The sequence below is a fragment of the Balaenoptera acutorostrata genome, chromosome 10, assembly GCF_949987535.1.
Source record: "Balaenoptera acutorostrata chromosome 10, mBalAcu1.1, whole genome shotgun sequence".
Taxonomy (NCBI): Eukaryota; Metazoa; Chordata; class Mammalia; order Artiodactyla; family Balaenopteridae; genus Balaenoptera; species Balaenoptera acutorostrata.
The window spans coordinates 6,155,006-6,182,433 of record NC_080073.1 but is presented as its reverse complement, the minus strand read 5'-3'; the positions used below and the strand labels follow the sequence as shown (position 1 = coordinate 6,182,433).

At 45.2% G+C, this 27,428-nt stretch overlaps 1 protein-coding gene across 5 annotated transcripts in view; it reads left to right on the top strand.

Moving 5' to 3' along the window:
* Positions 1-27,428, top strand: part of ATG7 (autophagy related 7) — a 268,513-nt gene that overhangs the window by 39,063 nt on the left and 202,022 nt on the right. For 2 of the 5 annotated variants that reach the window (XM_057554298.1, XM_057554295.1), the window contains exons 2-8: positions 3,208-3,377; positions 3,858-3,912; positions 10,339-10,456; positions 12,292-12,369; positions 15,735-15,851; positions 17,141-17,290; positions 22,874-22,969. In XM_057554298.1, the coding sequence (XP_057410281.1) occupies positions 3,218-3,377; positions 3,858-3,912; positions 10,339-10,456; positions 12,292-12,369; positions 15,735-15,851; positions 17,141-17,290; positions 22,874-22,969 (774 nt within the window). In that variant the 5' untranslated portion in view covers positions 3,208-3,217. Of the gene's footprint in view, positions 1-3,204; positions 3,378-3,857; positions 3,913-10,338; positions 10,457-12,291; positions 12,370-15,734; positions 15,852-17,140; positions 17,291-22,873; positions 22,970-27,428 lie in introns of all 5 variants that reach the window. The other 3 variants (XM_057554299.1, XM_057554297.1, XM_057554300.1) reach the window with 3 other exon arrangements.

The following is a 27,428-nucleotide window of genomic DNA, read 5'->3' as shown; positions in this document are numbered from 1 at the left end:
ACAGGTAATGTTTGGATCTAGGTTAGTTACACATGGATGACTTTGCGCCTGAGACTCACTTCCTCTTCCACCAGAATTCCCTTCTGATCATTACTTCTTAAGTCTTCCCTTCTAATTTGAGGAAGATGGCAATGTGACATAGATGTATAGGTTCCTAAGTGATACCTTTATATTGAGTATCCTATTTAGTTAGATGTTGCCAGCAGATTCCTAATCACTTGTTGCTGCTGTTGCTTAAGACCTTTCCGTTGCCTTAACCAGTCAGGCAACACTTTAGCAGCTGGACACAACCACATCCTCTTGTGAAATAGGCTCTTGGCTTCTGTTCAGAATTTCTCAAAGACCAAATATGTCAGAAAATGAAGGATATGCTTCTTATGCAAATTTCTTTCTTGGCATGCCCGTCCATTCTCTTCTGTGGTACTCCTGAGTCACTTTTTCCTAGCTGCTGAATAGAAAAATGGAATAGAATTTTCTCTTTTGTCGCTGGCAGTGGTAAAATTCCATCGTGGTGACCTCAGCAGGTCATCAAAATGATGACGAGTTACTGTTGACTTTTAAGACTAAGTTGTGAATGATTGAAGTGTGTAGGAGCCTGATGACCCGTCCCACGGAGGATTTCAGATGAGATCCACTTGTACCACTGCCTGCTGCTCTGTTGATTCTTATCTCTCTGAACCTCAGTTTCTTCTTCTGTGAAATTGGAACTGTCTCCTCTTAGGGCTTCGGGGAGGAGAAAATTCAGGCACACACCCCTGCTGCAGTGCCTGCTCCTGGCCAATACTCAATAGCTGCCACCTTCATCTCAGTGCCAGAGGACTGTTTACAGTTGAGCCTCTAACATTTAGTGATTTATTGGATGTGAGAGAGAGAAAAATTGAAGATGACTTTGAGGTTTCTTCGTGGCTGGATGGTGGTACTATCTAGTAAACTAGGACATATAGGAAAATGGGCCGAATTTTAATGAAAGGTACGTTCAGTTTTGGATTTGTCAAACTTGAGGTATCTGTGAGAAATTCACGTCCTGGCTTTGGAAGACACTTAAATATATGGTTGGAGGTTAGCACTAGAAATACAGTCCTGGGATTCATTGGCATATAGATGGAAATGGATGTAGAAAATGAATAATTTTGCTTTGGGGAAAGTTTATAGACTAAGGAGAGGGCTGAGCATGGGAACTTTTCAAAAACCAACAGTAGAAGGAAAATGCTAGCTGTGTTGTGGAGGAAGAGAGGAGAAGGCAGCAATGGAGGCCCGCTAAACCAAGCAGGAGGCTGTTAGGGTGTTCTAGACCGGCGTTTCTCAAAGTGTGGGCCCTGGGCCATCTGCATGAGGGTCTGTTTCTCCACTGGGCTCTGAAGCCACAGTAGATAGGATTCACAAACTTTTCTGGGACCTCTGAACCCAGGAGTGACCCAAAAAGATGAACATTTTGAGAGTGCAAAATTATAAAGATCCTTTCGAACAAAAGCCAGAAATTACTTAATGTGGGATGAGGGTTCATTTAAATATGTTTGAGATGATTTAGAGGTGGAGACTCCAAAAGTAAGAGTGACAATGGCCTGAAGACTTCAAAACAGCTTCAAACTCGAATCAGAATCACCCTGGGGCCCTAGTCCCGGCCACCCTCACCGTCCTTTCTCCCCCACCCCCCAGCAGGTGGAGCCCAGACATCATTTTTTTAAAAAATTTATTTATTTAATTTATTTATTTTTTGCTGTGTTGGGTCTTCATTGTTGCGCATGGGCTTTCTCTAGTTGCAGCGAGCGGGGGCTACTCTTCGTTGCGGTGCGCGGGCTTCTCATGGCGGTGGCTTCTCTTGTTGCGGAGCATGGGCTCTAGGCACGTGGGCTTCAGTAGCTGTGGCACAGGGGCTCAGTAGTTGTGGCTCGCGGGCCCTAGAGCGCAGGCTCAGTAGTTGCGGCACATGGGCTTAGTTGCTCCGCGGCATGTGGGATCTTCCCAGACCAGGGCTCGAACCCATATCCCCTGTGTTGGCAGGCGGATTCTTAACCACTGCCCCACCAGGGAAGTCCCGCATCTTCATTTTTTAATAAGCCCTCAAGGTGGTGAGAGTTTGAAAACAGTCGGGCATTGTCTGGCGCGTGATGCCACAAATCCGTACTGAGGCAGCAGAGGGTTTAAGGACAGCCATGTGCCCAGCCCCTTCACAGAGGCTTTCGCCCTGCTCTGACCCACGCTTGGCTCCTCTTTCTTGATTTTTAGAGTGTTTATGTAGTGCTCACTTTGCATTTTACCATATAGTCACCATTGGACCAAAGCTCCTTGTCTCTAATTCCAATATCTAACAAGTTTAGAAAACTGAAAGGTGTTTAATAACCTTGGCACAAAACTCATACAAAACCTCTCTGAGTAGATGTGAACTGTCTTTTTTTTTTTTTTTTTTTGGATTTATCCGTCTGTTGTGAATTTTCATACATTCTACTGCAGAAATATTCATCTGTCTTGGGGCAGTTGGACAGGATGGAAAGTGACCTCATCAACTTGTGCTTTTGGAACTGCGAAGTTCCTCTAGTGTTGTGCTTCTCCCCCTGGGGTCTGTGTACCCCTGAGAGTGTGCAGGGTATGTAGGGAGTTAACAGTGTACACATGCCTGATTGCCAGGACAGTCAAATTTATTTGATGATTTGAGGGGGAGAATGAAATATTAAAATATATATGGTAGAGTAAAATGCAAGTTTTCTGCATTTGAAAGACAAAACATGAAATTTCGAAGAAATTCTGGTACTGTGGTTAGGGTGGGGGAAACTTCTTCATCCTCCTCAGCTGCGGTGCCCAAGCACTGCCTCACTCAGAATCCAGACAGTTTGCATGGCTGTGATGCCAACTGGCTGGACTTCGGGTTTTGTGCTTGTAGAGTCCCCTAGGACAACACAGGTTGGCAGAAACTTCTGAGACTATGACCGTGTCGAAGAAGGAATAACACTAGTGCATCAGTCAGACTGACTTTAATGAGAAAGAGAGATGCACCAAAGTGAAGGCCAGGAAGTTCAGTTGTGTCATAAGGAGACTAAACTTGGCAACATAGACAGATTCCTCAGGTTGATTTCCAAAGTTGTGTCTTCAGGCAGCCCGTCTACCTCTTTTTACTTTCTGTTTGTTTGTTTTGATTAAGCCCATGATTACAAATGTCGTTTCTCACCATGTTTTGTGCATTGTTGCTGTGTTCTGTTTTGGTTTTAGCAGGCAGTAAATAATGGCGGCAGTTATGGGGGATCCCGGACTCTCCAAATTGCAGTTTGCCCCCTTCAGCAGTGCCTTGGATGTTGGATTCTGGCATGAGTTGACCCAGAAGAAGCTGAATGAGTATCGGTTGGACGAAGCTCCCAAGGACATTAAGGGTTATTACTACAATGGTAGGCGATGGGGAACTCCATCTTCTGCCCTCTTCTGTTACCTTCTCTGCCCAGTATAGGGTCAGCTTTCCTTCAGGAAGGGATGTCCTTGACTTTTATAATTAATACTATTCACTGGTTTCTGTTTTACTTCCTGACTTTTGACCCAAGTTCACTTTCACTTCTTTTCTCCTGTGGGGAAAAGAAAGGGAGAACCTAATTTATTAATCCAAAGAATTAATACCGATTACTTAGTATTGCTGGGAGATGGGATTGGAAATATTTTTCCCAATGAGTCTTTTTTTGTATTCTTGGCAAATTCCTTGAATTCATGAAATCTGTCTTCTTCTGCTATGTCCCTGTTTAGTTTGGATGACCAGGTATTGGATGGGGCACTTTGGGCTCAACCAAAAGAGCAAAATTACTCACAAACGTTTTTGTTTATTATAAATGCCACTGTTACTGACTCATAATTGACTATTTGATAATGCTTCTGTCCAGGTGATTCTGCTGGGCTGCCAGCTCGCTTAACGTTGGAGTTCAGTGCTTTTGACATGTGAGTATATTTTGCTCAAAATCTAAAATAAAGAACACTGTTTTTTGCAAGGAATGAGCGTTCTTAACCTTCATCGTAGGTGGGCCACGTGGGGCACTACAGAAGCTTCCAGTGAGCAAGGCCAGCTTCTCATGATTCTCTTGTACCTCCCATGGCACAGAGACAAGTGCTAGAGGCTTAGGACTATCTGATTCATTTTTTCAGCAGATATTTATTGCAGCCTATTAGGTACGTCAATGAATATTTATTAGGCTACTTTTGTATACAAGTCACTGTGCAAGGCATTGTAGGGATATACAAAGAAACATGACATATGCCCTCAAAGAGATTTTTTTGACTAATTGGGAGCCGTGGCGAGTTGCTGGAGAGAAGAGAGACATTTATTGACTTAATTATTGACTTATTTTCCATACATAATCCTTTCAGACCTGCCAGGTGTGGTTCTTCTCTCTTTTACAGATGAGGAAACCATGGGTTCAAAGGTAAAATGGCTTGCCCAAGGTTACACGTGGCTAAATTTAGGAAGCAAGGGTAAGAGAGAAATAAACTGTATTTCTGAAGTTGCAGTCTGAGTAGCTGGGGGCATTTTGCTGTCTTCTGTAGAAACTGAGAAGCCAGGAGGGAGATACAGTTTGGGCAGGAGGTAAGTTTGTTTTGGAACATGTTGAGTTTGAGATGACAGCGTCCAGTAGAAATGTCCAGGGAGCACTGGCGTCCAGGAGGGAGGGTCATTCACGTAGAGGTCCTGAGGCTGTATGAGGGGAAGAGACTATAGCGTAAGAAGAGCGAAGGGCTGGAATAGTGAATGGACCTGATTAGGGTTGGCAAGGGGACACAGAACTCACCAAAGAGATGGGACTTGTCAGAGAAGTAGAACCAGAGAAGGTGTTTTCAGTAAGGGAAGAGAGGGTCAACAGCATCAGAAGCAGAAGCATCAGAGTTCAGTGCTAGGGTTGCTGGAATTGTTGATTGGGTTGTTTGAGAAAGTAAATTCTGCAGAAACCATGCTGAGAGGCTTTAGGATAACTGAGAGTTGAAGGGTTAAAGGCTTCAGGGAGGGAGGGCCGCTTTTTCCTGCTCCTGCATGTGTCGCTGTGTCAGGGTGGGGGGTCTGGGGAAAGGGAAGAGGTGTTTGCTAAGGACCGCCTGAACATGGCGGTAGTCAAAGGTTAGGGCGTCTCAAATAAAGTCTCCCTAGAATTAGAAAACAAAAATCTCTTCAGAAGTCAATACATTTTATTCCTCTATCACAATCAAATTGTGAAATTGAATTGTACAACATGAATCGAAAATGATGTTAGTCTTTATATCTTTAAAAGGTATGTGTTGATGCTTCTCGTTCCCTTCAGAGCTTTCTTGCTCCATAATAAATCCTTGTGATTGCTTCTGAAAACAAATTAAATCTTAGTTATCTCTCTCCTGTGTTGGCAAAGACTAACTTACTTTTGGAGCAATTACCAGATAATGAGGAAAATATATTCATTGTACAGGCTTGAATTATCTGGAGCTGGTAGAGGGGGAATAGCAGCAGTGTAGTCTGCTACATTAATCTGGAGAGTCCAACGTTTCTTGCAAGCTACCCTCGCTCCCGTCTATTCTGATACTAGACTGAAAGTTGTTATTTTTTGAGTTTCAATAATTTTATTCTTTGGCACAATTAATTATAGAAAAATGCAGTTCACAGAAGTTAGGTTTGATCTTGTTTCAAAGTCCAAGCATCTTAAACTTTAGCAATCCAGAAATTTTAGTTGAAGGAGGTAAGAAAATCTGTGATCCTGCAGCTATGGCTTTCACACAGATTGCTCTATTTTCCTGGTCATAATTTGTGATTTGGCTTTTGAATACTCGTGTGAGGCTCCGTGGTAGGCACTGGGGGAGATGAGCAAGAATAAGACATAGGAGCCCTGGATTGGAAGCCTGAAGGCCTGGTATCTGCAGCTGATTAACTGTGTTACCTGGAATAAGTCCTTTTCATTTTCTCAGCTTCAGTTTCCTCATCTGTAACTCCCAGCTTCTAATATTCCTTCCAGTTTTAAAAGTTTGTGATTTCCTGGGTCCCCTTTTCTTAGGATGGTTGGTGCTGTGGTTCGAATGTTTGTATTCTTCAAAAATGCATATGTTGAAAAGCCAGTGCCCAGGGTTATCGTCTGAGGAAGTGGGGCTTTGGGAGGTGGTGAGGACATGAGGGCAGGGCTCTCGTGAATGGGATTAGCGTCCTTCTAACAGAGGCCCTGGAGAGCTAGCTCGCCCCCTCCACCCTGCAAGGCCATAACTGGAAGCAGGCAGTCTGCAACAGGAAGAGGATCTTCACCAGAACCTGACTGTGCAGACCCCTTGATCTTGGACTTTCAGCTTCAGAACTGTGAGGGATAAATGTCTAATGCTTAGTAGCCACCCAGTCTGCGATGTCGTGTTAACAGCCACTCAGGCAGACCAAGACAGTTAGGAAGTTTAATAGAGACACTTGGGGCTCCTCAGGAGAAACGAGGTCTTTGTATCCAAATTATTTTCATTATTATTGTTCTGTCTTTGCTTTTATTGCTGAACATCTGCATGGTTTTGTAGGGAAAATCTTTGTGAACTTATTCATCCAACACCGAATGCTTCTTGTATGCAGGATGTGTAGGTGTTAGGAATAAAAAGCCTTAAGAAATGGGGAACTCTAGAGGGGCTCTGGATGGAGGTAGAAGACAGGTATTGGCATTACAGTGAAAGCAGTGCTGGAATAAACGAGGAGAGCTAATAGTCATTTCAGAAATACTTATTGATTGCTTCCTCTGTGTCTTGATAATAGACTGTGATGGGCCCTGGACATACAGAGAAGAATAAGATACAGTCGAAGAGCTAACAGTCCTAGTACTCTTTTATAGATGCCAAGTATACCTCAGCTTTGCGCAGGACCAGATAAATCTCTTTTACTCTGAGACCCTGGAAGCCTGATGGATCTCTGCCAGCAGTTAGCAGTACAGGATCCCGTTCTCTACATTGTTTTAAGTGAATTATCAGTCAAGTAGTATTTTATCAGGCACCAACCGTCTTGCACTGGAGGGTGCTGTCTTAGAGTAGGGCATACTGATGAACCAGACCCCAGCACGTAATGGCCCAAACACAGAGGAAGTCTGTTTCTTACCCCTTTAATAGTCCAGGGTGGGGGTCCAGTCTTCTTCCCTTTTACGGCTCCATCGGCTCCATCGTCCTGGAGGGCTTGCCTTTGTGTGCTGTTGAAAACTGAATTGTCGCCTTCTGGTAGCAATAGATAGAGGTGGAGGAGATCCAGAGTGAAAATCAGAAGAGACACACCCACCCTCTTAAAGGCCCTCGCGGGGTGGGGCCGTGCATCACCCCCTCAGATTCCATCAGGGAGAGCTCGAGGCCTCACCTTTCTCGCAGGGAAGACTGGGAGAGATGGTGCTGAGCTACAAGCATCAGAATTATTTCTGTTGAAGGAAGGGAAAATAGATTTTGGTGGACAATCTCTATACAGATTTGAAGCTGGTAAAAAAAAAAAAAAAGTCCATTGAGGAACATTTATCTATGTAGTCATAAGAAAGATTTTTCTTTTCTAAGCCTCAAGTTGGACTTAATAAGAGAAATAGAAGGCATAACGCTTGCCGTCAAAGAACTTAAGCAGTAGCTGAGGAAATAAGACTCAGATGCGAAATCATCTGTGCAGGGCACAGGCTCCCTTATTCTCCGCTGTCTCGCTAGCACCTAACTCAGGTCTGACGTGTACTGGTTGCTCAGGTAGTTGCTAGAGTCAGTTGCACAAGCAGTCTGAGGCCCTGGCTGTCCAAACGGGATGTGGTGTGGTTGGTGGAAAGGCACCAATGGACTCTGTTACAAGATGTGACGGACAGAAACTCAGACACTGTTACAGAAGGCAGTAAGTAATGCAGTCGTGCCCCCAGGCCGGGTGTGACTTAGGTTCCCAAAGCTCCCCACGGACATGCGAAGCTGTGCACATGTAGCAAAGCTTTCTCCGGGTGTGAAAAGCGACCTCTGTGCTTCTTTTGGGGGAATCTATTCCATCCCGGCCGCCCCCACTGCCTGTCTGTCCTGGAGGCTCTGGCCGCATGCCTGCCTTTGTCCAAGAGATTCCAGAACAGCCACGGTACTTTCCTGAGTTATCACTGTGAGACTGAGAGAAATGAAGGCCAAATGTCCAGATGGAACATCCCCAGGCAGGCCCAGGCTTCAGGCCTTTGTAGGACCCATTCTTTACCTGGTTAGTGTGTACATTTTTGAGAGTTCACTGTTGGCTTTAAGAGCTGGGGAAGATTTCTAATTCTGGTTTTTTAAAATAGCTTTATTGAGATACACTTCACATACCATAAAATTAACCTTTTAAAATGTACAATTCAGCACTTTTTCGTATACTCATGAGGTTGTGCAGCCGCCACCACTGTCTAACTCCAGAACATTTTCATCAGCCCAGAGAGGAGCCCTGTGCCCCTTAGCAGTCACTCTCCATTCCTCCCTTCTCCCTTTCCTCAGCACTAGGCAACCATGAATCTACTTTCTCGCTTTATGGATTTGGCTCTTCTGGATATTTCATAGAAATGGAATCATAGGAAACTAAACTCATAAATATCCAGGATCAGGATTTGGACTAAATTCTGTAGTTTCCAAGTCTAGGGCTCTTTCCAGTCCTTATCTGAACCACCTCTTTGTAGAACGAGTGGAACTTGAACCTGGAGAAACTGCTAGAATGGCTTTCCCTCCCATTATCACTTCTTAAATTCTTTCTCTTGGCCACCTCCCCTGGTGGAACTTTAGTCATGAAAAATGCTTCTCCTTTGAAGCTCAGCTTGTCCTCAGTAATTAACTCGCACGAGGGCTGTTGTCCTAGGAGTGTCGCCGTCCTGGCAGCTGCTTGCATTCTTCTGCTTTAGTTTCCTCCACTCTCACAGCAAGGCTTTGGCCTGACATTTGCACACCCAGGACATCTGGACTCTAAGAGGAAGGGAACCAGATTCGATCAGAGCATCCTTCCCTCTGTTTCAGCAGTCATTTCATAAAGCCACGTCCGAATGTGGAAGGCCTAGTTTACCAACTACTCTGCTTCCTTCTTCTTCCCTCTAGGCTTAATCTTGTCCCTTTGTGATTTCTTCTTCTCCTCAAGACTATCCTTGATGTCCTTATCTCACCTGGATGAAGAATATTCTTCTATTGGAGTAGAGTGGTGACAAACAGCCTGTGATCCGCTGACGCATCAGCTCCCAAAGGAAGGCTCTGGCCTTTGGAAGTTACTTCTCTCCCAGGACCTAGCATTTGGTGGAACCTCCACACCTGTTCTAGGTTTAGATCTCTCCTTGCAGCACTCCCCCCCTCCCAACCCAATTTTACTCAGACTCCAAAGGAAGAAACGCTGGGTCTTTTAAACCGTACAGCTACCATCAGTGTAATCAGTAAAAGTGCATCCTCTCTGCAGTAGTTGTGACCACAGTATTCAACTACTAATGAAACAAGCACTGTTTTCATTTAGCATCTGTAACCTCTGAAACACAAGTTAATCATTTTAGAGATGAGACCAGGTTTTTCCACATCTGAGTTTGTGTTCAGAATCATCTCATCCTTCTCCTCCCCTGACCTTGATTACTCTGAGGCCTTCGGCAACAGTGCAGAATGTGACACACATGTGGCAAGACATGGCCACACAGGTGGCCCGGGTGCAGCGTGTCTCATCGCACTGTTTGGCTCCGACGCCCACGGGGCCGTGCCCCGCAGCAGCTCCATGCACAGCCTGTTTTCGGCAGGAGAGGGCATGGGGCAGGCAGAGGAGGGAGGAGTGCCCCTGCCCTCAAGGAGCTTACGGTCCTCAGGGTGGGTGTGTGAATGTTGGTCTTGAAAACACTCTAAAATAAATTATGCTTGTTACCAGAGAAAGGGAGGACGGATGGCTTCCTGGAAGAGGAGGGTTTGCAGCAGGGCGTTGATGCCTGGGAGTGCTTGAGTGGGAAGTGGGCAACACAGTACCTTAGAGTCAACCAGTTCTGATTTGAGAGCAGTTCTGTTATGTGACCTTAAGCAAGTTACTTAAACCTGAAGTCAGAGAACAACTCTTCTGAGAACTGAAACCTTGTATAGTTCTTGGCACAGTAGAAGCTCCATAAATCATGTTTCCCTTTCAGGTGAGAGATGGGAAAGAATTTTTTTAAATGGGAAAATAACTTATATTTGGGGGCAGTGGAAGAAGAGCATGCCAAGGGATTAGGGAAAGGGGAATATAGAGGCTTTGGGGTGGGTATAGTGCCTGTTTTTACCTCTGAAGCAATGATATTCATCTTTTTCCAGGGAAATATGAATCAGTCTTCCCTTTGCCCTGCAGAGCGCTGTCCTTGTCTCCCGCTGCAGTCTGGTTTGTTTGTCAGTCCCTGGCTCTCTGAGTCCCAGCTGTGCGTGTTAACCGTGTTTCTCCGTATCCAGGAATGCTCCCACACCAGCCCGCTGCTGCCCCGCGGTTGGAACGCTGTATAACACCAACACACTCGAGGCTTTCAAGGCTGCAGATAAGAAGCTACTTCTGGAACAGGCAGCAAACGAGGTTAGCTGGGAAACATGAGGTACCTGTCGTATTTTCCATGGTCCCGCAGGCATGATGCCTCTGATCATGAGGTGCATGAGTCTGTCATAGAAGCTGGTATATAGCCAGTATATAACTGTGGGCTTCTGTGTTGACGGGAGGAGACAGCCAGGCCCTCACCTGGGGATAGGCTGGAGGGTCAGGGCAGGGCAGGGTGTGAAAGCTCTGCTGCTGACCTCCAGTTAGCATTCTGCAGCAGCCTGAGCTCTCTCTGTGAGAGAGTTCTGTTCCTGTGTCTGAATGCATTTGGGTTCTCTGTTCTTTGTGCCCCTTGAAGAGGCTTTCTAGTCCTAAGCACTGTAATGCTGTCATAGCTGATCATGTAGTCTCTCCAGTATCCTCAGGGCTGAATCTAAATGGCTCCATCTCATTTACAAGGCTCCCTGTGGCCTGGCCTCTGTGGCCCTGTGGCCTTTCTGTCCTGTCACTCTTGCCCTCGCTGTCTTTGACCCAGTCATAGCAAATCACTTAGAATTCCTTCCTTCACCACTTTTTGTTCTCTCTTCTCTCCTTGGGACATGATGTTCTCTCTGCCTGGAATGTCTTTCTTTTACTTCTTCACGTCTGAGTTAGTGTGAGGAATAAATGAGGGGCAGTTTATCCCAGCCCCTCTAACACCCACTTAGTCGATGGTCTTCACACTAGTCTTAGAAAAGAGTCTGATTTATGTGAGGGTCGTGGTCAGAGAGGGAAGTCTCCTGCCTTTGGCCTGAGGAGGGAGTCCTTCCCGTCCCTTGGGATGGGTGACCATGGTTGATTAACTTGGCCTGCGGCTCGACTGCTCCTGGGCTCCTGCTTTGGCTGCACATGTCAAAGGCCTACTCCAAAGAGGTGGGTCAGGTCTTAGGCCCTCATCGAAAAAAGCACGTTGCCCCCCACAGGAATCCTACCCCCATCCCTCGTCCGGGGCTCAGCCTCCCCCACCCCCAGCAGTTCCCGCCCCACCCTGGTTTTTCAGAAGGGGGGCCTGCTCTCCTGCAGTCCAGCTCCTCCAGGGTTATTATTTCAATAGCAGGAACTTCTCTTTCCCTGTTTCCCTCTTCCACTCACATGTGGGCAGTGACTCTTATTGACACAACTGTTTGTCTTGCTTAGTGCCACGAAGTTTAGCAACTAATCTTAGCCACTAAAGTGTCTTGCAGTCGCAGCCGCTGACCAGGACCAGCTTCTGCTTCCAGTCACAGCCCTTGCTGAGTGTCCATAAACTTGATTGTTTTCTTCTTCAGGGAAAGATAATCCCAAAGAAGACTTTTAAGAAATCCCTGTACCTAGCTCAGATCACTGCCTCCGGAGCGCCTCCCTGGCTCCTTTCCCTCCCGTGTCCTTAGCTGAGGTCAGGGCTCCTCCCAGGAACTGTCCGCCCTCCTGTGAGGGCACCTGCTGCCTAGTGGTGTACAGACATGGACGCCTGGCTCTCTCACAGCCTGTTAGCTTCTTGAGGGTGGGGGCTGTGCCTCCTATTTCTGTGGCCCCGATGTGCTTGCTCTGTAGTTGAGAATAAGTAAATACTTGTTGGAGGAAGTGATGAAGCTGTAAACAGGCTGGTTGCCTCCTCTGATGCTGAGCCCCACTGAGAGGAGGCTTCTGGGTTCTCTGACTTTCCTCAGTCTCTGCAGGGAGTGGGGCTGGGGGAGAGGCAGTGGGAAGGGGGCAGAGTGAGTGGTGACGCACGTCACCGCCCATGATGAGTGGTGCTGGGCCTGCGGGCAGGAAGGCTTGCTGCCGGGCAGCTCCACGTGTGTCTGGGAGGGAGGAGACCCTGGAGCCTGCCGTGATGCTTTTCCTTCTTCTGGCAGATCTGGGAATCCATCAGATCGGGGGCTGCTCTCGACCACCCTGTCCTCCTCAACAAGTTCCTCCTCTTGACGTTTGCGGTAAGTCCACGGCCTCGGCGGCATCTAGACTGCTGACTGCCCTGGCCAGGCCCCGTGCGCCAGTGGGGCGGTCTGCTCTCTCCTCCCTGAAGCTTTTCCCTTGTGTTAGTCAAGTCATGGCTGTTAAAGAAATGCTCTGTTAGTGGCCGGATGGTGCTGGCGCTTACCACTGATGCAGAATTAATTCATTCTTACTGATCGTATTGGTGGTTGTTGCCCGACTCTCATCATTTAGGATGTGACAAAGTCGGGTTCCAGAGCAACAGTTCATCATTGCTAATGTCTTTGTTAAGTTCAGCGCCACAGAGCTCAGTTGCTGGGTCCATCGACACGAGGAACAGGTGACGACGCGGGGATCTTAGCCATCCCCAGGTGGCTTCTAGATGAGAGGGGATCACCCTACATAGATTGTCCACACAACTGTTTTTTTAAGAAAGAAAAATATTTTATGCAAGTGAGACCTAATTAAAGTGAACCTTAAGGGCAGCCTTGAAGAGGAGAAAAAAATCACATTAGGGTAACATCTGCTGCCTAGGGAAGCAGGGAAAGGATCTGGTCGTGGTGATGGGGAAAGTGGGAGGAAGGTAAGGGCTGATTGTAGAAGTACCAGCTACATGCACACGTGCACACACGCGTATGTGTGTATATACATATATATGCATACGTGTGTATCCATATATCTACATATAAAACTAATTTATCCTTTATAATTATGTTGACAATATAATATTCTGTCAAGTGTATGTTCTTTAGACTCGGGGACGTCTAGGTTGTTTTCAGTCTTCACTATTATAAAAAAATGTTACAGTGAACAATGTCGGCCACGCTGATTTTCTTTTCCTCTTTATTTCTTTATAATACATTCTTTGGGGTGGGCATGTAAGCATACTGATGTTGACACGTATTAAGTGTGTTGGCTGTTTCACCCCAACTTCATCCGCTTCAGATATTAACCCTCTTCCCTACATTTTTCTTCTTTTTTTTCGTTTGCCAAGTTATAGGTCTTGCCTTCTTCGTCCCCCACGAACTAGTCCTCCATTTCTTCCTCATGCTGCCTCTCTGATGTACTGCCCAAGGCAAAGGAGAGAGAGACAGGGTCTAAACTGGAGGCGATACCCCGGGGGGCCATCTACAAGGAGCACATTTTCCAACAAGTTAAAATGCTTTCTGTGTGATAGTGGGGAGATAGAAAAAGGTTCAAATTCTTCAGGGGATTACTAGGCCCAATTTGGCACTGATAATTTGTAAATTTGAGTAATTTCGTAAGGTCACTACTAGGATAAATATAAGCAGTGCTAATTAAAGACTTTTGGTTTTTTTACTTTAACATCAATACATTTTCTGTACCAAGAATTCTAGTTAGTATAATCTAATTGACAATTTGCATTTAACTGAGAAAATAGTATTAGCTCCCACTTAAAGTTTTAAGGCATTTCCCAGAGTCATTATGTGCATTGGCCCTGTTGTCCTTTCTACTGAGCATTCTTAGCCTGACTTTAAAAAAATTAAAAGTCTCTGTCTTAAAAAATCATCAGACACAAAGGGCTTTATGTTTAATGTAATCGAGATCCTTTGTATCCCCAAAAAATTCTAAGGAATTCAAGCCTTTTGACTTTTGAAGATGACTCGATGAAGCTTCTTAGAAACTGTGAAGTCCTTCATCTTGAATTGTTTAACCTTTTACTAAAGATCAATTATGACAAATCATTTAAATACAAAGAAGAGAGAATAATCTCTGGAGGTGTTTTCTGCCTTCCTTTCTACTCTTTTTAGGACTCAAAGGTACAGACACTTTATTAATTTCAGTTTTGCAGTTTGCTTTGCTGTTGTCAAAGGGAATTTGTTCTTAGTTGATCAATTAGTGGGCAGAATTAAAGACTGTGGAAACTATAATTACTAGACTTTTTCATCTGGACACACGTTTATGTGTAAGTTTATATTTAAAAAGTCATCTAGTCTGACTCCATTTACTTGAAAAGCCCAGAACAGGCAAATCCATAGAGACAGAAAACAGACTAGGAGTTTCCAGGGGACGAGAGTGAGGTGAATGAAGAGTTTCTGTGAATGGTATTTCTAACTAATAAACCAATGGGGAGCTTCTGCTGTTGGGGTTTCTTTTTGGGGTGATGCGTATGTTCTGAAATTGGTGGGGATAGTGATACAACCTTGTCACTATAGTAGAAAACCACTCGTACGCTTTAACGTGGCGACTTTCATGGTACGTGAATTATATCTGAATGAAAAGTCATCAACCAGCCATCCCCTCTTTATTCTTAGCAAGATTCGAGAGGAAATATGAAGTAGCCAAATAAACTGCATAGTGGTCAGTGGTAACGGACTGGCGGGGAAGCTGTCAGATACCCACATAACCACGGGGTCCTCCCATGTGAGTGACTCAGGCCACACCTGGTGCAGGAATTCAGAGGCGAGAGCATTTGACCTGAGTGGGAATGGCATCTAGAACAGCCTCACAGGTCACTGCCCCTGCATCGCCTCCCCTGGTCAGGGGACAGCCACATACACCCCTGAAGATGTGACCTCTTATATCATCTATGCTCCTTAGCTCGTAGAACCTCTTCTGTGACTCATACAGCTAATCATGTACTTACTTTATCTCTGCTCCCTGCAGAGACTGAGCTGCCCGAGGGCTGGACTGGGTTTTATTCATCTTCTTATTGTCAGAGTGTCTAACATTTTGCCTTGTACACAGCAAGTGCTTAGTCGTTGACTTGAACTTCACCAACATGGCATTTCTGAAAACAGCATTATATTATCTCAGGCATATATAGGTTATGAATAGCACATTTTAATAACTTTAGTAGCATGCTTAGTTCATTGAGTTGTGAGAAGAGTGGTACCTGTGTGGAGGCCGCGCCTCCACAGACGGCGCACCCTGTGTGTGGAACCGTGGACAGGAGCCTAAGCGTGGGAAGGGGAATTCTGCTCGCCTCTCTGCCACTTAGTACCTTTGTTTTGTTCAGGCTTTTCCACCCCTCTCTAAGCTTCAGTTTCCTGTCTATAAAATGGGATGATAACAGTTACCTCCCAGGGTGATTTTGTGTATTAAACAATGATGCCGACAATGTCAATTGCTTACTGAATACTTCCTGTTAGCAAGTGGCCGATAAAATATATTATGTCTATCATGATATATTAGTGTGTGGTGCGTGGGACTATTTTGGATGAACACAGAGTTTCCATATCCTATCATGAGTTCTGCTGGAGATGAGAATTTCTGACAAGCTGGTTGTATCTTGCGTGCATTAAATTTTTCTGTCTTATGTAGCTACTGGGAAGTTAAATTAATAGGTGCATTTCAGTTTAACCATGGGCGCTGTTCTGATATGTTATATTGCTTCTTCTAGGATCTAAAGAAGTACCACTTCTACTATTGGTTTTGCTCCCCCGCTCTCTGCCTTCCAGAGAGTATACCCCTCATTCGGGGGCCAGTGGGCTTGGATCAAAGGTTCTCACCACAACAGGTATCAACAAATAAAACAAAACGCAGGTAAAACTGGGTTTAACGTGCATGAATAGTTTATCTAGCTCATTCTAAAGACACGCTGGCACTTGTCTGGATGAAGAGGTGGTTCCTGTGGAATCCTCCAGAGCTGGTACTGGAAGCAGACTTACTTGCACAATGTCTGTAAGCACGTTTTGAAGAGTAGCGAGCAACACTCCTCCAGGTTCTCAGCAACATTTGTTGAAATGCTAAAAGCCAGTAGGGAGGAATTACAGAAACATTTTGAAAGACTGCAGGAATTTGCCAAAGTGTGGTCTCCACTCTCAGTGTGGGGATCATGAGGCAATATACTTTGGGGAGGGAGTCTTTGAAACCAAATAGGAGATATCCTCCTTCCTTTGTGCCAAGTTGCAGAGCTTCTACATTAAGAACAGTACATGCAGAGCTAGTCTTTGCAGTTGAAGAAAGATGATAAGGTCATTAGAGATGGTTCCCAGGAGAGCAATGGAAATAATCAGGTTGGTAGGACACAGACCCTCAACCCCCAAATTCTGATTGTTGTTGAGGCAAAGATTGAGTGGCAAGATGACTTGAATTCATGAAGCGCATCATTCGCTAAAACCCTGAATTCCGAAGCCAGGGAGAAGCCCTTATTAATTAAAAACAATAATAAGCTCACTTACTAAGACAAGTCAAAGGTTGTGGTTTTGTGGAATTAATTTTCTAAGGAGAAATGTAAGTGGGAGAAAAAGAGTATACCTGGGGATTGACTGGTGATGGGTTTGAGGTTTCTTTTAATGGGGACAAAAATGTTCTCTAGTTATTGGGGTGATGGTTGCAAATTCCTGTGAACATGCTAAAAACAACATTGAATTGTGCATTGTAAATGAGTCAACTGTATTGTAAGTGAAGTAAGCATGTGTCAATAAAGCTGTTAAAAATTATAGAAAGGGTCAGGAAAAAATTCATCTGTGGTAGATTCATGCTTGGCTATCACAGGAGAGATACTATTCGGCTACCTCTCTAAACCTTTGTGGTGACATCTTAGGGAACTGGGAGCCATCATGCTGTTCCATACAATGTCCCTTTGTGCCCCTGTCTGAGACCCTTCACCATGCACATGGAAAACATTATATAAAAGTGAGGTGGTATGATTTGGGGCGCTCTTACGTTTGTTTGCTGCAAAAGTGTGATCAGTCATTTACAGTCTTCTGGCTTGAAAGTAATACCTTTTATTTTATGTTAATTTTTAGCTCAGAACTAGGTATATAATTGTCTAGAGAATAACTCAGTGTTTCCTGTTTTCAGATTCAAGCCCTTGAACGAGCATATGATGATCTTTGTCAAACAGAAGGAGTCCCAGCACTGCCTTACTTCTTAATCAAGTATGATGAGAACATGGTGCTGGTTTCCTTGCTTAAACACTACAGTGATTTCTTCCAAGGTCAAAGGACCAAGGTCAGAGAAACTTTGAGTACCATTTTATTATCCAGTAAGAAAATCTGATGTTCATGTTATGATAGACCACTGCAAGATTTGTACTCGTTTATTAGGTTTCGTAAGCCCTCCAAAGAACATTTCAGAACATTTCTTTATCTTTACCCTCTTCCACCCCTGCAGTTCCCAAATCAGCTCCTCCGCCAGATTTTCTTAGCTCTGTGGCACCTCAGAGTAATTTTGGATTCCTCACTTCCTCTTGGTGGTAAAGTTATTTCAGTTTTTCTTCCTGATACATTTTGTATCTATATTTTCGTTTATTGCCAGAGCTCCCATGGTAGTTCAGGTCCTGGTCCTCTCACTCCTGGACAGTGAGAGTCTCTCGCTTCCCCACGGGAAGGATCTCCCTCAGACCCCTCACGTTCCCTGTGTCACTCACGGATCAAGAGTTCACGGTGTCTTCCTTCTGCCTCCAGACCGCCTTGCCTGCCTCATCTTCCACTATTTTCCTCACAAACCGTTGCTCCAGCTAAGCTTCTCTGTTTTCCACCAGACATTCCCCCTAAGCAAATACACCTAGAACTTTTCCTACATCTCTCTTTGTCCTTGTGTTGTATCATCTTCCTGAAATAGGTCCTGCCTGTGGGGATTCTAAGAAACTCTCTCCCCTTGTTGAAACCCCGCCTCCACGGTGAGGCCTTCTCATGGTGTGGCAGGTGTGACTGTCCCCTCCGAACTCACTGCCCTTGCCCCCTGACCCCCCCCCCTTGCCTGCTCCACTCACTCGCTTGCATACACTGCCTTTTGTGCTGTTAGACTGTAAGCTCTCAGAGGGCAGGGACCAAGTCTGATGTATCTGTGTCATCGTAGTGGCCAGCCCTTGTCCCAGGCCCTGAATACAATTCTTCTGAATGAGGGAAAGAGTACTGTGTCATTTAGATGTGATGAGATACATAGTAAGCCGTCTTAGCCATATCGGACCCTGAAAGTTCAAAATAAAAAAATTGATGATGAGTATTACGCAGTTTTGAAATTAAGTGGGAGAATTTCAGTTGCTGTGTAGATATATCAGAGCTGAGAAGAGACGGGCCTCTCACTGGTGCCCTGACTCTTCCTTAGCCTGAACTTCAGATACCTTTTTTTAAGTACACTTTTTTTCTCAAACACATTAGCATTTTGTTTTTCAGAGGGAGCCCTGTTTAAATTGATGACTGAGGACTGGATTTGTATTAAAATTCTCCCCGCCACCACCACCCCAGGCATGTTCACGGAACTGTAGCTAAATTAGTAGCCGTGAGACCAACCACTGATGATGTGAAGCCCAGTCAAGGGCGAGGCCGTGTTGTGACGGCAGGCGGGGCGGAACGGCCCGGGTGTCAAAGCAGCTGGATTTCATGTTGTGTGTGGTGAACACCTGGTCCTCCCCAGAGGGCAGCTCTACTGAAATAACAATTTGCAGAGCACGTGACAGTTTAAAAGGGGCTTTCATGTACTGGGTCATGTAATAACTTGGTGAAATAGGTATTCTCAGTATCTGCATTTTCTGTTTGACAAAAATGAGACTCAGAGTCACACGGCCGAATTGTCTCATTCCAAAGCCTTTGCACTTTCTTCCATCCCATTCTCATGTCACTGGGGGAGAGGCGGTCCCTGCTTGACATTTGGAATCAAATAAGTCTGGCTTTGATACCTAGCATTGCCACCTCGTAGCTCTGTGACCTTGGGGAATTTGCACACCCTTTCTTCACCCGGGTCTACCTGTTCTGTGGTGCTAATCCTGCCTCCTACACGGCTGCTGAAGGTGAAACATGATGATGTGGATAAAATGCCCAGCATACAGCAGGTGCTCACTTTCTTTCTTTCTCAGCAGCAGCCAGTTTTTAAAGACCGGACGACTCTCTGGAGTCTCCTTTGAAGCGGTCTTGGCGAGTTTGCCAGGGCCCTGACCTGGAGGCCAGCCACTGGCCAAGTCAGACACAGATCCTTCGCTTGGTTAAGGTCGATCTCAGGAAAGCCTGGCATGGCTCAGCCCATATACCGAGCACCTCCTGTGATCCAGAAAGTATGAAATATGATTATACCTGTTCTTGCCTTCTAGGAGAGATGAGACATTGACTTGTGGAAAGTTAACTAGAAACTCAAGTCACGGAAGAGAAGTGCCAGCGAAATAATATGGATGATACTTTTGGTTGTTTATCTGTGCACCTGTGCCCAGTCTTGTTGTAGACAGGATCACCAGAAGCTGTGCAGATTGGTGGGCTCTTAGGAGTTTCATGGCCTCCTGGCAGACCTCCCTTCTGTGGTCCTGAATGTCCCATCCATTCCCCACACTGCTGCCCAAACGCGTTTTCTAACACAGAGATTGCATTGTGTCACTCTTGTACTTAAAACCCTTCTGTGGTTCCTGTTGACTTCAAGATAAAGTTAGAAATAATTAGCATTCGGCGCCTCCTCAAACCTGGCGCCTGCCTATCCCTCTAGCCTCACCTTCTGATGCTCCCCAAGATGCATCCTGTGCTGCGGCTGCAACCGTGACCTCCAGACGCCCCTGATCCCCCCATCTTCCCCCACCTTCCCACCTTCGGTCACGCCTGTCCCTTGTCCTTCCTGCACCTGGCTAATGCCTCACCCCACCCCCTTTCCGGTTCATCACCCCTGGGAAGCGCTGGCGGATTCCTTGTACTGTTTGATATCCCTCTTCTGTGTCCTCGTAGCAGCCTGTCTCCTGGCAGTGGCTGGGCTCGCGTGTAATTCTGGTTTGCTGCTTGTCTGCCTTGCCCGTATCACCGACCAGCCCGTGAGCAGCGTTAGCACAGAGACCGTGTTGTACCCCACAGCGCATCCTCTGCGTTTAGCGTAATGCCAGACACTTAATGGGCACGTGGTGTGTGCATGTAGAGAGGAGAGAGTTCCTGTGGACAGGCAGAGTCACTTGTGGACTTGAGCAGAGCACTGAAGAAATGATTTCTGTGAAACCTACGTATCACTTCACTTGAGGTCACTCTGGCCTTTATGGCGTGGATCTTGTTCACTTGCTTTCACATAATTCCAGTTGCTCTTTCGTGTTCCTTGAGTCATGAAGTTTCTTTGAATTTTTTTATCCTCTTCTTCCAGAAATAGGCATTGTTTTCAGTGTGAGCTCCCGCAGTTGTGGTCTGGCTTCACATTTTATTTCCTGCCTCCTTTTACCAGGACTTTGACTCCCGAGAAGCCACTCTTCCTCTGTGAGCCCTGGTGCCCTCACGGATAAGATGGAGAACTGTTGGAATCCCTCCAGGTTTCTCTCTTTTCAGTTTGTTTTCTCTTCTGGGGGAGTCTGGTGCCCACGACCCTAGTGACCACATTCTCCAGCCTGAACCTCCTCTGGACCCCAGACTGCATTATCCAACCCCCGGCTACCTTCTCCAGCTCCTCGAATTCATTATCTCCAAGCTGAACTCATGATCTTTGCCCAAGTCTGGCCCTCTTCTGGGCATCGCTGTCTCGATGACACCGGCATCCATCCAGTCACGAGAGCCAGAAATCTGGGCAGCCTGCTAGACACCTCTCCGTCCTTTCCCACGCCCGTGTCCCATAGATTTCGTGTCCTAAACTTCTGTCGGTCTGCCGCCTTTGCGTTTCTTCTGCCACCACCCCAATCTGAGCTTCATGGTCTTTCCTCTGCTTTCCTGCAGTGCCTCCTAACTGGGCTCCTTGTGCTGCTCAGGCCTCCCCCGAGTCCATCCCCATATCACCCCAGGCAGTCCTCTGAGAAGCAAATCTGATCATGTCACTCTCAGAATGAAGCATAGCAATGCCTTCTCTCCCGTGCTCTAAGAATAGACACCGAATTCCTTCACGTGGCATACAGGACTCTGCATGGCCTGGCCCCTGTGTGGATCCAGCCCCAAGTCCTTCTGTGCTCCCCTCAGGAGTGCTGCGTGCCCTCCTGCTGCAGGGCTTTTGCACGTGCCTTTTGCCCGGAACTCCTGTCTCCTTTCTCTTCTTCTGCCTCTTCTCTCCCCACCTCCACACCTCCCCTTTGCCCAGTGAAGTGTTCACTCTTTCTTCAGATTGAAACTTACTCATGATTCCTTGGGGAAGCCCTCCCTGACCTCTGTAAAGAGGTTTATTCTGCCCATAACGGGTTCTCATAGCGCTGTATGGCTCCTCTTTGTTATATTTAGCACAATTGTATTGTACATTTTCTTGAGTGACCTTTGATCTTCGTCTCCCATGTCAGCGTAAGCTCCATGAGGGCAGGTATCCTGTCTCATTTTTCACCATTGCATCTACATCCCGTGGTATTATGTCTGGTGTGTAAATACAGAGGGGGACTGAGGGCATGAGTGCATGAGTTGTGAGGATTGGAGCTCACATATGTGAAGTACCTGGGTCAGTGCCCCTTACATAGGAGGCCTTCAGCAAGCGGTAGGTTACGCCTAGTAGGGCTCGTTATAAGTGTCTCTTTATATGGTCTTTTGCTCTCTGATTAAGGGTATGTTGCTTATAAAGGCTTTCCCAAATTGTCTGTGCACCTGAAGTCAATATGTAGTATGAGTCGTAGACGTGCTTGGTGGTCTGACAGGAGACAGAGTATGGGAGAGGTGTGTGATCTGTTGTGGGTAATTTAGAGCAGTAGTTCTTAATTTGAGGAAGGGATGATGGTCAAACGTATAACCTCTGAGAATTTGGTGGAAGCAGTCAATCCTTGCCCACCAAAAAATAAGCATCTAATATCTAACTTCAGGGGATCCACAGAACACTGAAACGCATTCCTGGATCCTCTTTGGGTCCCTGATTTAGAGGAACATGAAGGGAAGGACAGGAGTTAGCCTGCCCCGGTGGGGGGAGAAGGCTGTGGGATTGCTGCGATCTGGAGGTGGGTGGCCCATCTCTGTTGCCAGCCAGAGCTGGGACCTTTGCATCTGGAGGTACTGCGTATTCAGGTCCGGAGCCCCAGCTCGCTGGGAGGGAGTGGGTGCCTGTCCCTGAAGAGGGCGCACTGTCCACTCAGTCAGCAGCGGCTGCGGTTACCACGTTCTGAGCTCTGACTGTGTGTCCAGCACAGAGCTGGTCACTCACACGTGGTATCAGTAATCCTTCCAACACCCTGCAGAGTGAGTAGTATCATTCTCATTTTATAGGTAAGGAGAATGGAAATGAGGCTGGGGAATGGCGGCCCCTTCACATGTGAATTATCTTACCTCCTATAGTCAGAATGCCTCCCACAGTGGGAAAAAGAACATCCACGTTTTTATCGGTAGCTCACAGCACGACGTGACAGAGTAGCAAGGCCAGATGTTGGGTCCACCTGCGACCTCGTGGGCTGTGACCTCTGAGTCTCAGTGTCCTCCCCCTCTTCCTCGTAGATGGTTGTGAGAATTAAGAGGTGATGGATATAAACAGGCTTTGTTAGGTTTTAATCACATGTTATAACTGTTCTCATTGTGTTTTCTTAGAATACATTTGTCGGCTTTCATTTTCAAAGGAAAATGATTTTCTGTGGACTGACCTCCATCTCCCGCTATTCTATATAGATGAAATTTTGAGGTCCTGAGTCAGGCAGCCAACTTTGCCTTTACCAAAGAAAGGCACACTTTCTTGCCTTTTTGGTTTTAACAGAAACCTGGAGAAATTAGGCATGGCCTGCCTGCAGGAGAAGCCCTTCCGGAAATTTGCAAGGTAACCGGTTCAGAAGGCCCCGGAGCATCCAGGAAGGTTTGACCAGTTCACTAATGATGCTTTCTCTAAAGTAAAGCTGAGTAGCAAGTGCATCTTTGGTTGGTTTCTTCTCGTTTCTTGGATGACTTACGGTTGTTAAAGGTGATCGCTAGGGGATCGCTTAATGCCAAACTCCTTTGACTGTTACTTGTAGTTAAAAATACCTGTTGCCTTATGATTCAATAATCATATTTATGTGTGTCTTTAGATGTTTATACACACGCATAGAAAACTGAAGCAAAACTTTCACAAAATAATACTTTGCTAGGGGCCATGCACTCTGTTTTCTATCCTATTCTATCTTTTTGAAAAATGCTAGTTGAGACCCAGTGAATGATTTAGGACTCACGAGTAGCTCATCGCGTGGAGTTTGGACAGTGCTGTGTGCCCACTTCGAGAACACTGGCAGATAAATGAGCTGCACTTGGTGTGGTCCCATTCATTGTTTTTATGTCCAGCTGTATCTTTCTGTTTTTAAAATCTCCAAAGCTCTTCAATTAACTTTTTGGAATTTTTTTTAAGTAAACATTTTGTGTATTTCCTTCTAATCTTATGTGCATTTTTCTAAAGGCTAAGATTCTACTATATTCTGTTTTATTTTAGTATTTTAGCATAATATGAAACTCTACATTAACATCCTTTTTAATAAATTTGTATGATCATGTATTTACCAAGTTTTTGACATTTAGGTTTCTCATAATTCTTCACTTTTAGGAGCTTCTTTGTGCATGAAATCCCATACTCCCCTCCCCTTGTATTTTGAATTATTTATTTCCTTAGGAAAAATTTCTAGATGTGGAATTACTGGGTTAAGAGTTTGAACATTTTAAGGTTTGTAATCAGTCGTGTGCTGGTAAATGTTTGACAGTGGGCTCTTGGCGATGGGGGTACCCTGATTTTGTAGTGTCTGCTTACTTCCGTGGTCTCAGCTCTCCCACTGTGGCCCATTTCGGGCTCCCAGTGTGAAGTCACAGGCTGCGGAGCTGGGGAGAGATTGGACCGGTCGGCTCTCCCAAGCCTTGGGGCCCCTCTAGCACCACTGCTTGCAGTAACTGTGGCCACAAGCCGCCGACTTTTTCTCCTGCCGCATTGAACGTTCTGTACATTGCCACACATTTGGTTGGCTGAAAATGGGCCTTGTTTAAGTTCTCCTTTCCCTCAAAGAAATGACTCCACTATGGGTCACGGGGCCACTGCACTATTGCAGCAGTTCTGGTGGTTACACTGAAACAGCCCCTGTCACTATCCCGTTGCCAGTCCTTAAGGAAAGCTTGCTTGATTGAGTTTTACTTCTTTCTTCAGAGCAATTATTGAAGATTAAATGTTTGGGAAATGTTTTGTAATTTTGACAACATTAGCCTTTAATTCTAGGGCTGTAAAATCTTTGGACAAGAGCAATAAATAGCAAAGGAGCAATAATTGGTCTGCTGTTAGCGGGGCTCTTTCTTCTCTTAGTGATCTCGGCATTTGGCAGCCATCTGTGACATCGCCGTGCATTAGATATCTGAACTTTTTCCCTATACTTTTAAGACACATAATCTCCCTCGTGCATTTCCCGTTATATTGAGTGTTTGGGTAATAGACAGCCATTTGTCAGATAAGCATGTTTTTTTGGCATCAGTGTGGAAATTTCTCCACACACTCAAGTTGACAATTTTGCCCTCATTTCTTTCTCACTTTGTACTTTTTCAGCAAATTGCTGGGTGGATTGTAGCCAGATCATTACTGAACAACTTCAATGAATTGTATGCCCTCAGCCAAGGAGAAAAGAGTGTTTATTTCATAAACCTTCTAAACAAAGGGTTTTTTTGCAATGACATTTTGTTTCTTTCTGCTGATGTATTGTAAAAGGAAGAGATTTGCCCAAGTTCACACAATGAATTTGTGGCAAAGCCAGTTCTAGAATCCAGATCTCCAAGCCAATGGTTATTTCTGACTGCCATTTATAAAATCTGTTTACCCATATAGTTAAACTGGCTTACCCAGCCTTGTGTGGACTAATTCCTACAATGATTGAGGTTCTGGATTTGGTTCCTAAAGCACTTGAAGATCTTGGAGTCACTTTTGAATCATCAAAGGAAAATTAAATGGTATTCAGCCTAGTGTCGAATGGATTCTGTCATTTTCCAGTCCGGGTGCTCGCTCTTTGTACCCAAGCGTGCCTCATATGGGTAGGAGAGTTACTTTAAGGCATTTTCAAGCCGACCTCCCTTTACGAGTAAGTGATAAATTTCTCTTTAGTGGTTCATTCCTTCTCTGTAGCTCATTTTAGGTCAGGTTGCTCTAAGAAATTTATTCCTGGTCTTCTCGAAAAAGATTTTCTTTTTCTTATTACCTTCCTGCCTCATTGCCTTTGTGTTTAGTGGCAGAAATATGCTCATTCTTTGAAATTAGGCGTCCACTTGTGGTATCTAAAGTAATGTTCTAATTTATATAATTTAAACATCATTTGGTCCCAACTCTACAATTGCAGATGGTAAAACCTAGATCCAGAGAATATTTGATAAACTAGAACTTAGCCTCCTTTTTCTCTGCTGGTTAAGAAAAGATAACCTTGAAACTGAAGGTAGGTAACTGTGTAAGGGTGATAGACTGAACTGAACAAAGACGTCAGTGAATCTACCACAATAGAGTTTATTTCTATTGTTGTTACAGTTACCATTTGTTGAGCCGCTTGTCTTGCTCCCAGTCTCTGTGCTAAGTGCAGGTGAGAGTTACCCTCTAGATGAGAAAATTAAGGCATAGAGAGGTGAAGTAAATTGCTGAAGGTCAAATGAGAGTAAGTGACAGGACATTAGATAAGAGCCTAGGTTTATGGAGTCATACTTGAAAACTGAAACTCAGCATCTCTATATGAATGGCATTTCCTGGATTGATACTATCTGGGTTCTTCCCAAATAAAAATTGAAGAGCCTTTAGACACCTGGTAAGATTGAGCCTTAATAGAGACTGTGTTGTTTTGTAAGCTATGTAGGATTTTTTTTCTCTTTAATGGTCTATAAAGCTCTATAATTCTGGAGCTAGAAGGAATCCTTTGAGATGAAATTATTTTACTGCTTCATTTTACAGGTGAGGGAAGACCTTCCCCAAGGTCTTAAAATCAATTAGCTGCAGGATTAGAACGCATGCCCGCTGGTGCCCCAGCCAGTGCTTTTTTCACTGCGTCAGGCCATTCTCTTCTCTTCTCTTCTCTGCTGGATAACAGAGAGATAAATGCCTTTGGTGAATTTTTTAAAATGTGAAGTTGAAGCAGTGATTACTTAATCATGTAGTATGCCTGGCAGATGCCCTCTGTCACAATCGATAGAGGGGAACAAAATAAAAAGGTGCCCCACGTGGTGGCGGTGGCCAGCTGGACCAGAAGAGCTCCAGGGAGACAGTGTCTCCATTCAGAGGGAGCGCTAGGCTAGAGACCTCATTCTCAGGGCTCTCTTGCTTCTCATAGGAACCTGTCTCTTAGACCATGCTCTCACCTTCTCACCCAGGAGAATCCCAGATGCATTCTGTTGTCATGTCTCCTTCATCAGCTCTGGTCTGTAGCAGTTCCTCAGACTTTTGTTGTTTTTAGTGACCTTGACCTTGACAGTTTTGAAGAGTACTGGTTCAGTTATTTTGGTCTAATGCCTCTTAATTTGGGTTCGTCTGATGTTTACTTATGATTAGCTGGGTTATATTAGATGGGGTTATTTTTGGAAAGAATACCACTAAGGTGAAGTGCCCTTGTCATCATTATATCCAAGCTACCTGATACTTACATGGCATCCCTGATGGTCTTGAACTTGATCACTTGTTTAAGGTAGAATTTGCCAGCTTTCTCCACTGCAAAACTACTATTTTTTTCCTTTGGGAGCGAGTCACTAAGTCGAGCCCACACTCAAGGAGGAGAACGATTCAGCTCTACTCCTGGAGGGGGAGGTATCTACATATGTTGTTTGGAAATCTTCTGTAAGGAAGATTTGTCCCTTCACCTTCGTATTTATTTATCTCATCATTTATATCAGTATGGACTCATAGATACTTGTTTTATACTTTAGGTTATAATCCAATACCACGTTATTTATTTTGTTGATCAGATTGTCCCCGCCTTGGCCATTGAGAGCTCTTTCAGGTGTCTCGGGTGCCCACTTGACATGCCCACCGTCCTTCTGTTTATTGAGCACTTCCTTACTTTCTGGTGTAGAAGGTGCTTCAGGCTCATCTTGTATTTTCCTTGCTGCAGCCCTAGAATTAGCCATGTAGCCGTGGAGCCCTGATTTCCTTTTGCAGGAGAATGGTATTTAGAAATCAAGATCTCATTGTCTTTTGAGAGGAAGGAGACAGAAAAAGTGAAAGATGTTATGTATAACGTACAGAGGGCTATGGAAGCAGAGAGGACAGGGTGACAACCTCCACCAGGGGCAGTCTTCACTGAAGACATGGTGTTTGAAGTTCAGTTGAGTTTTCCAGTTGGAGATCA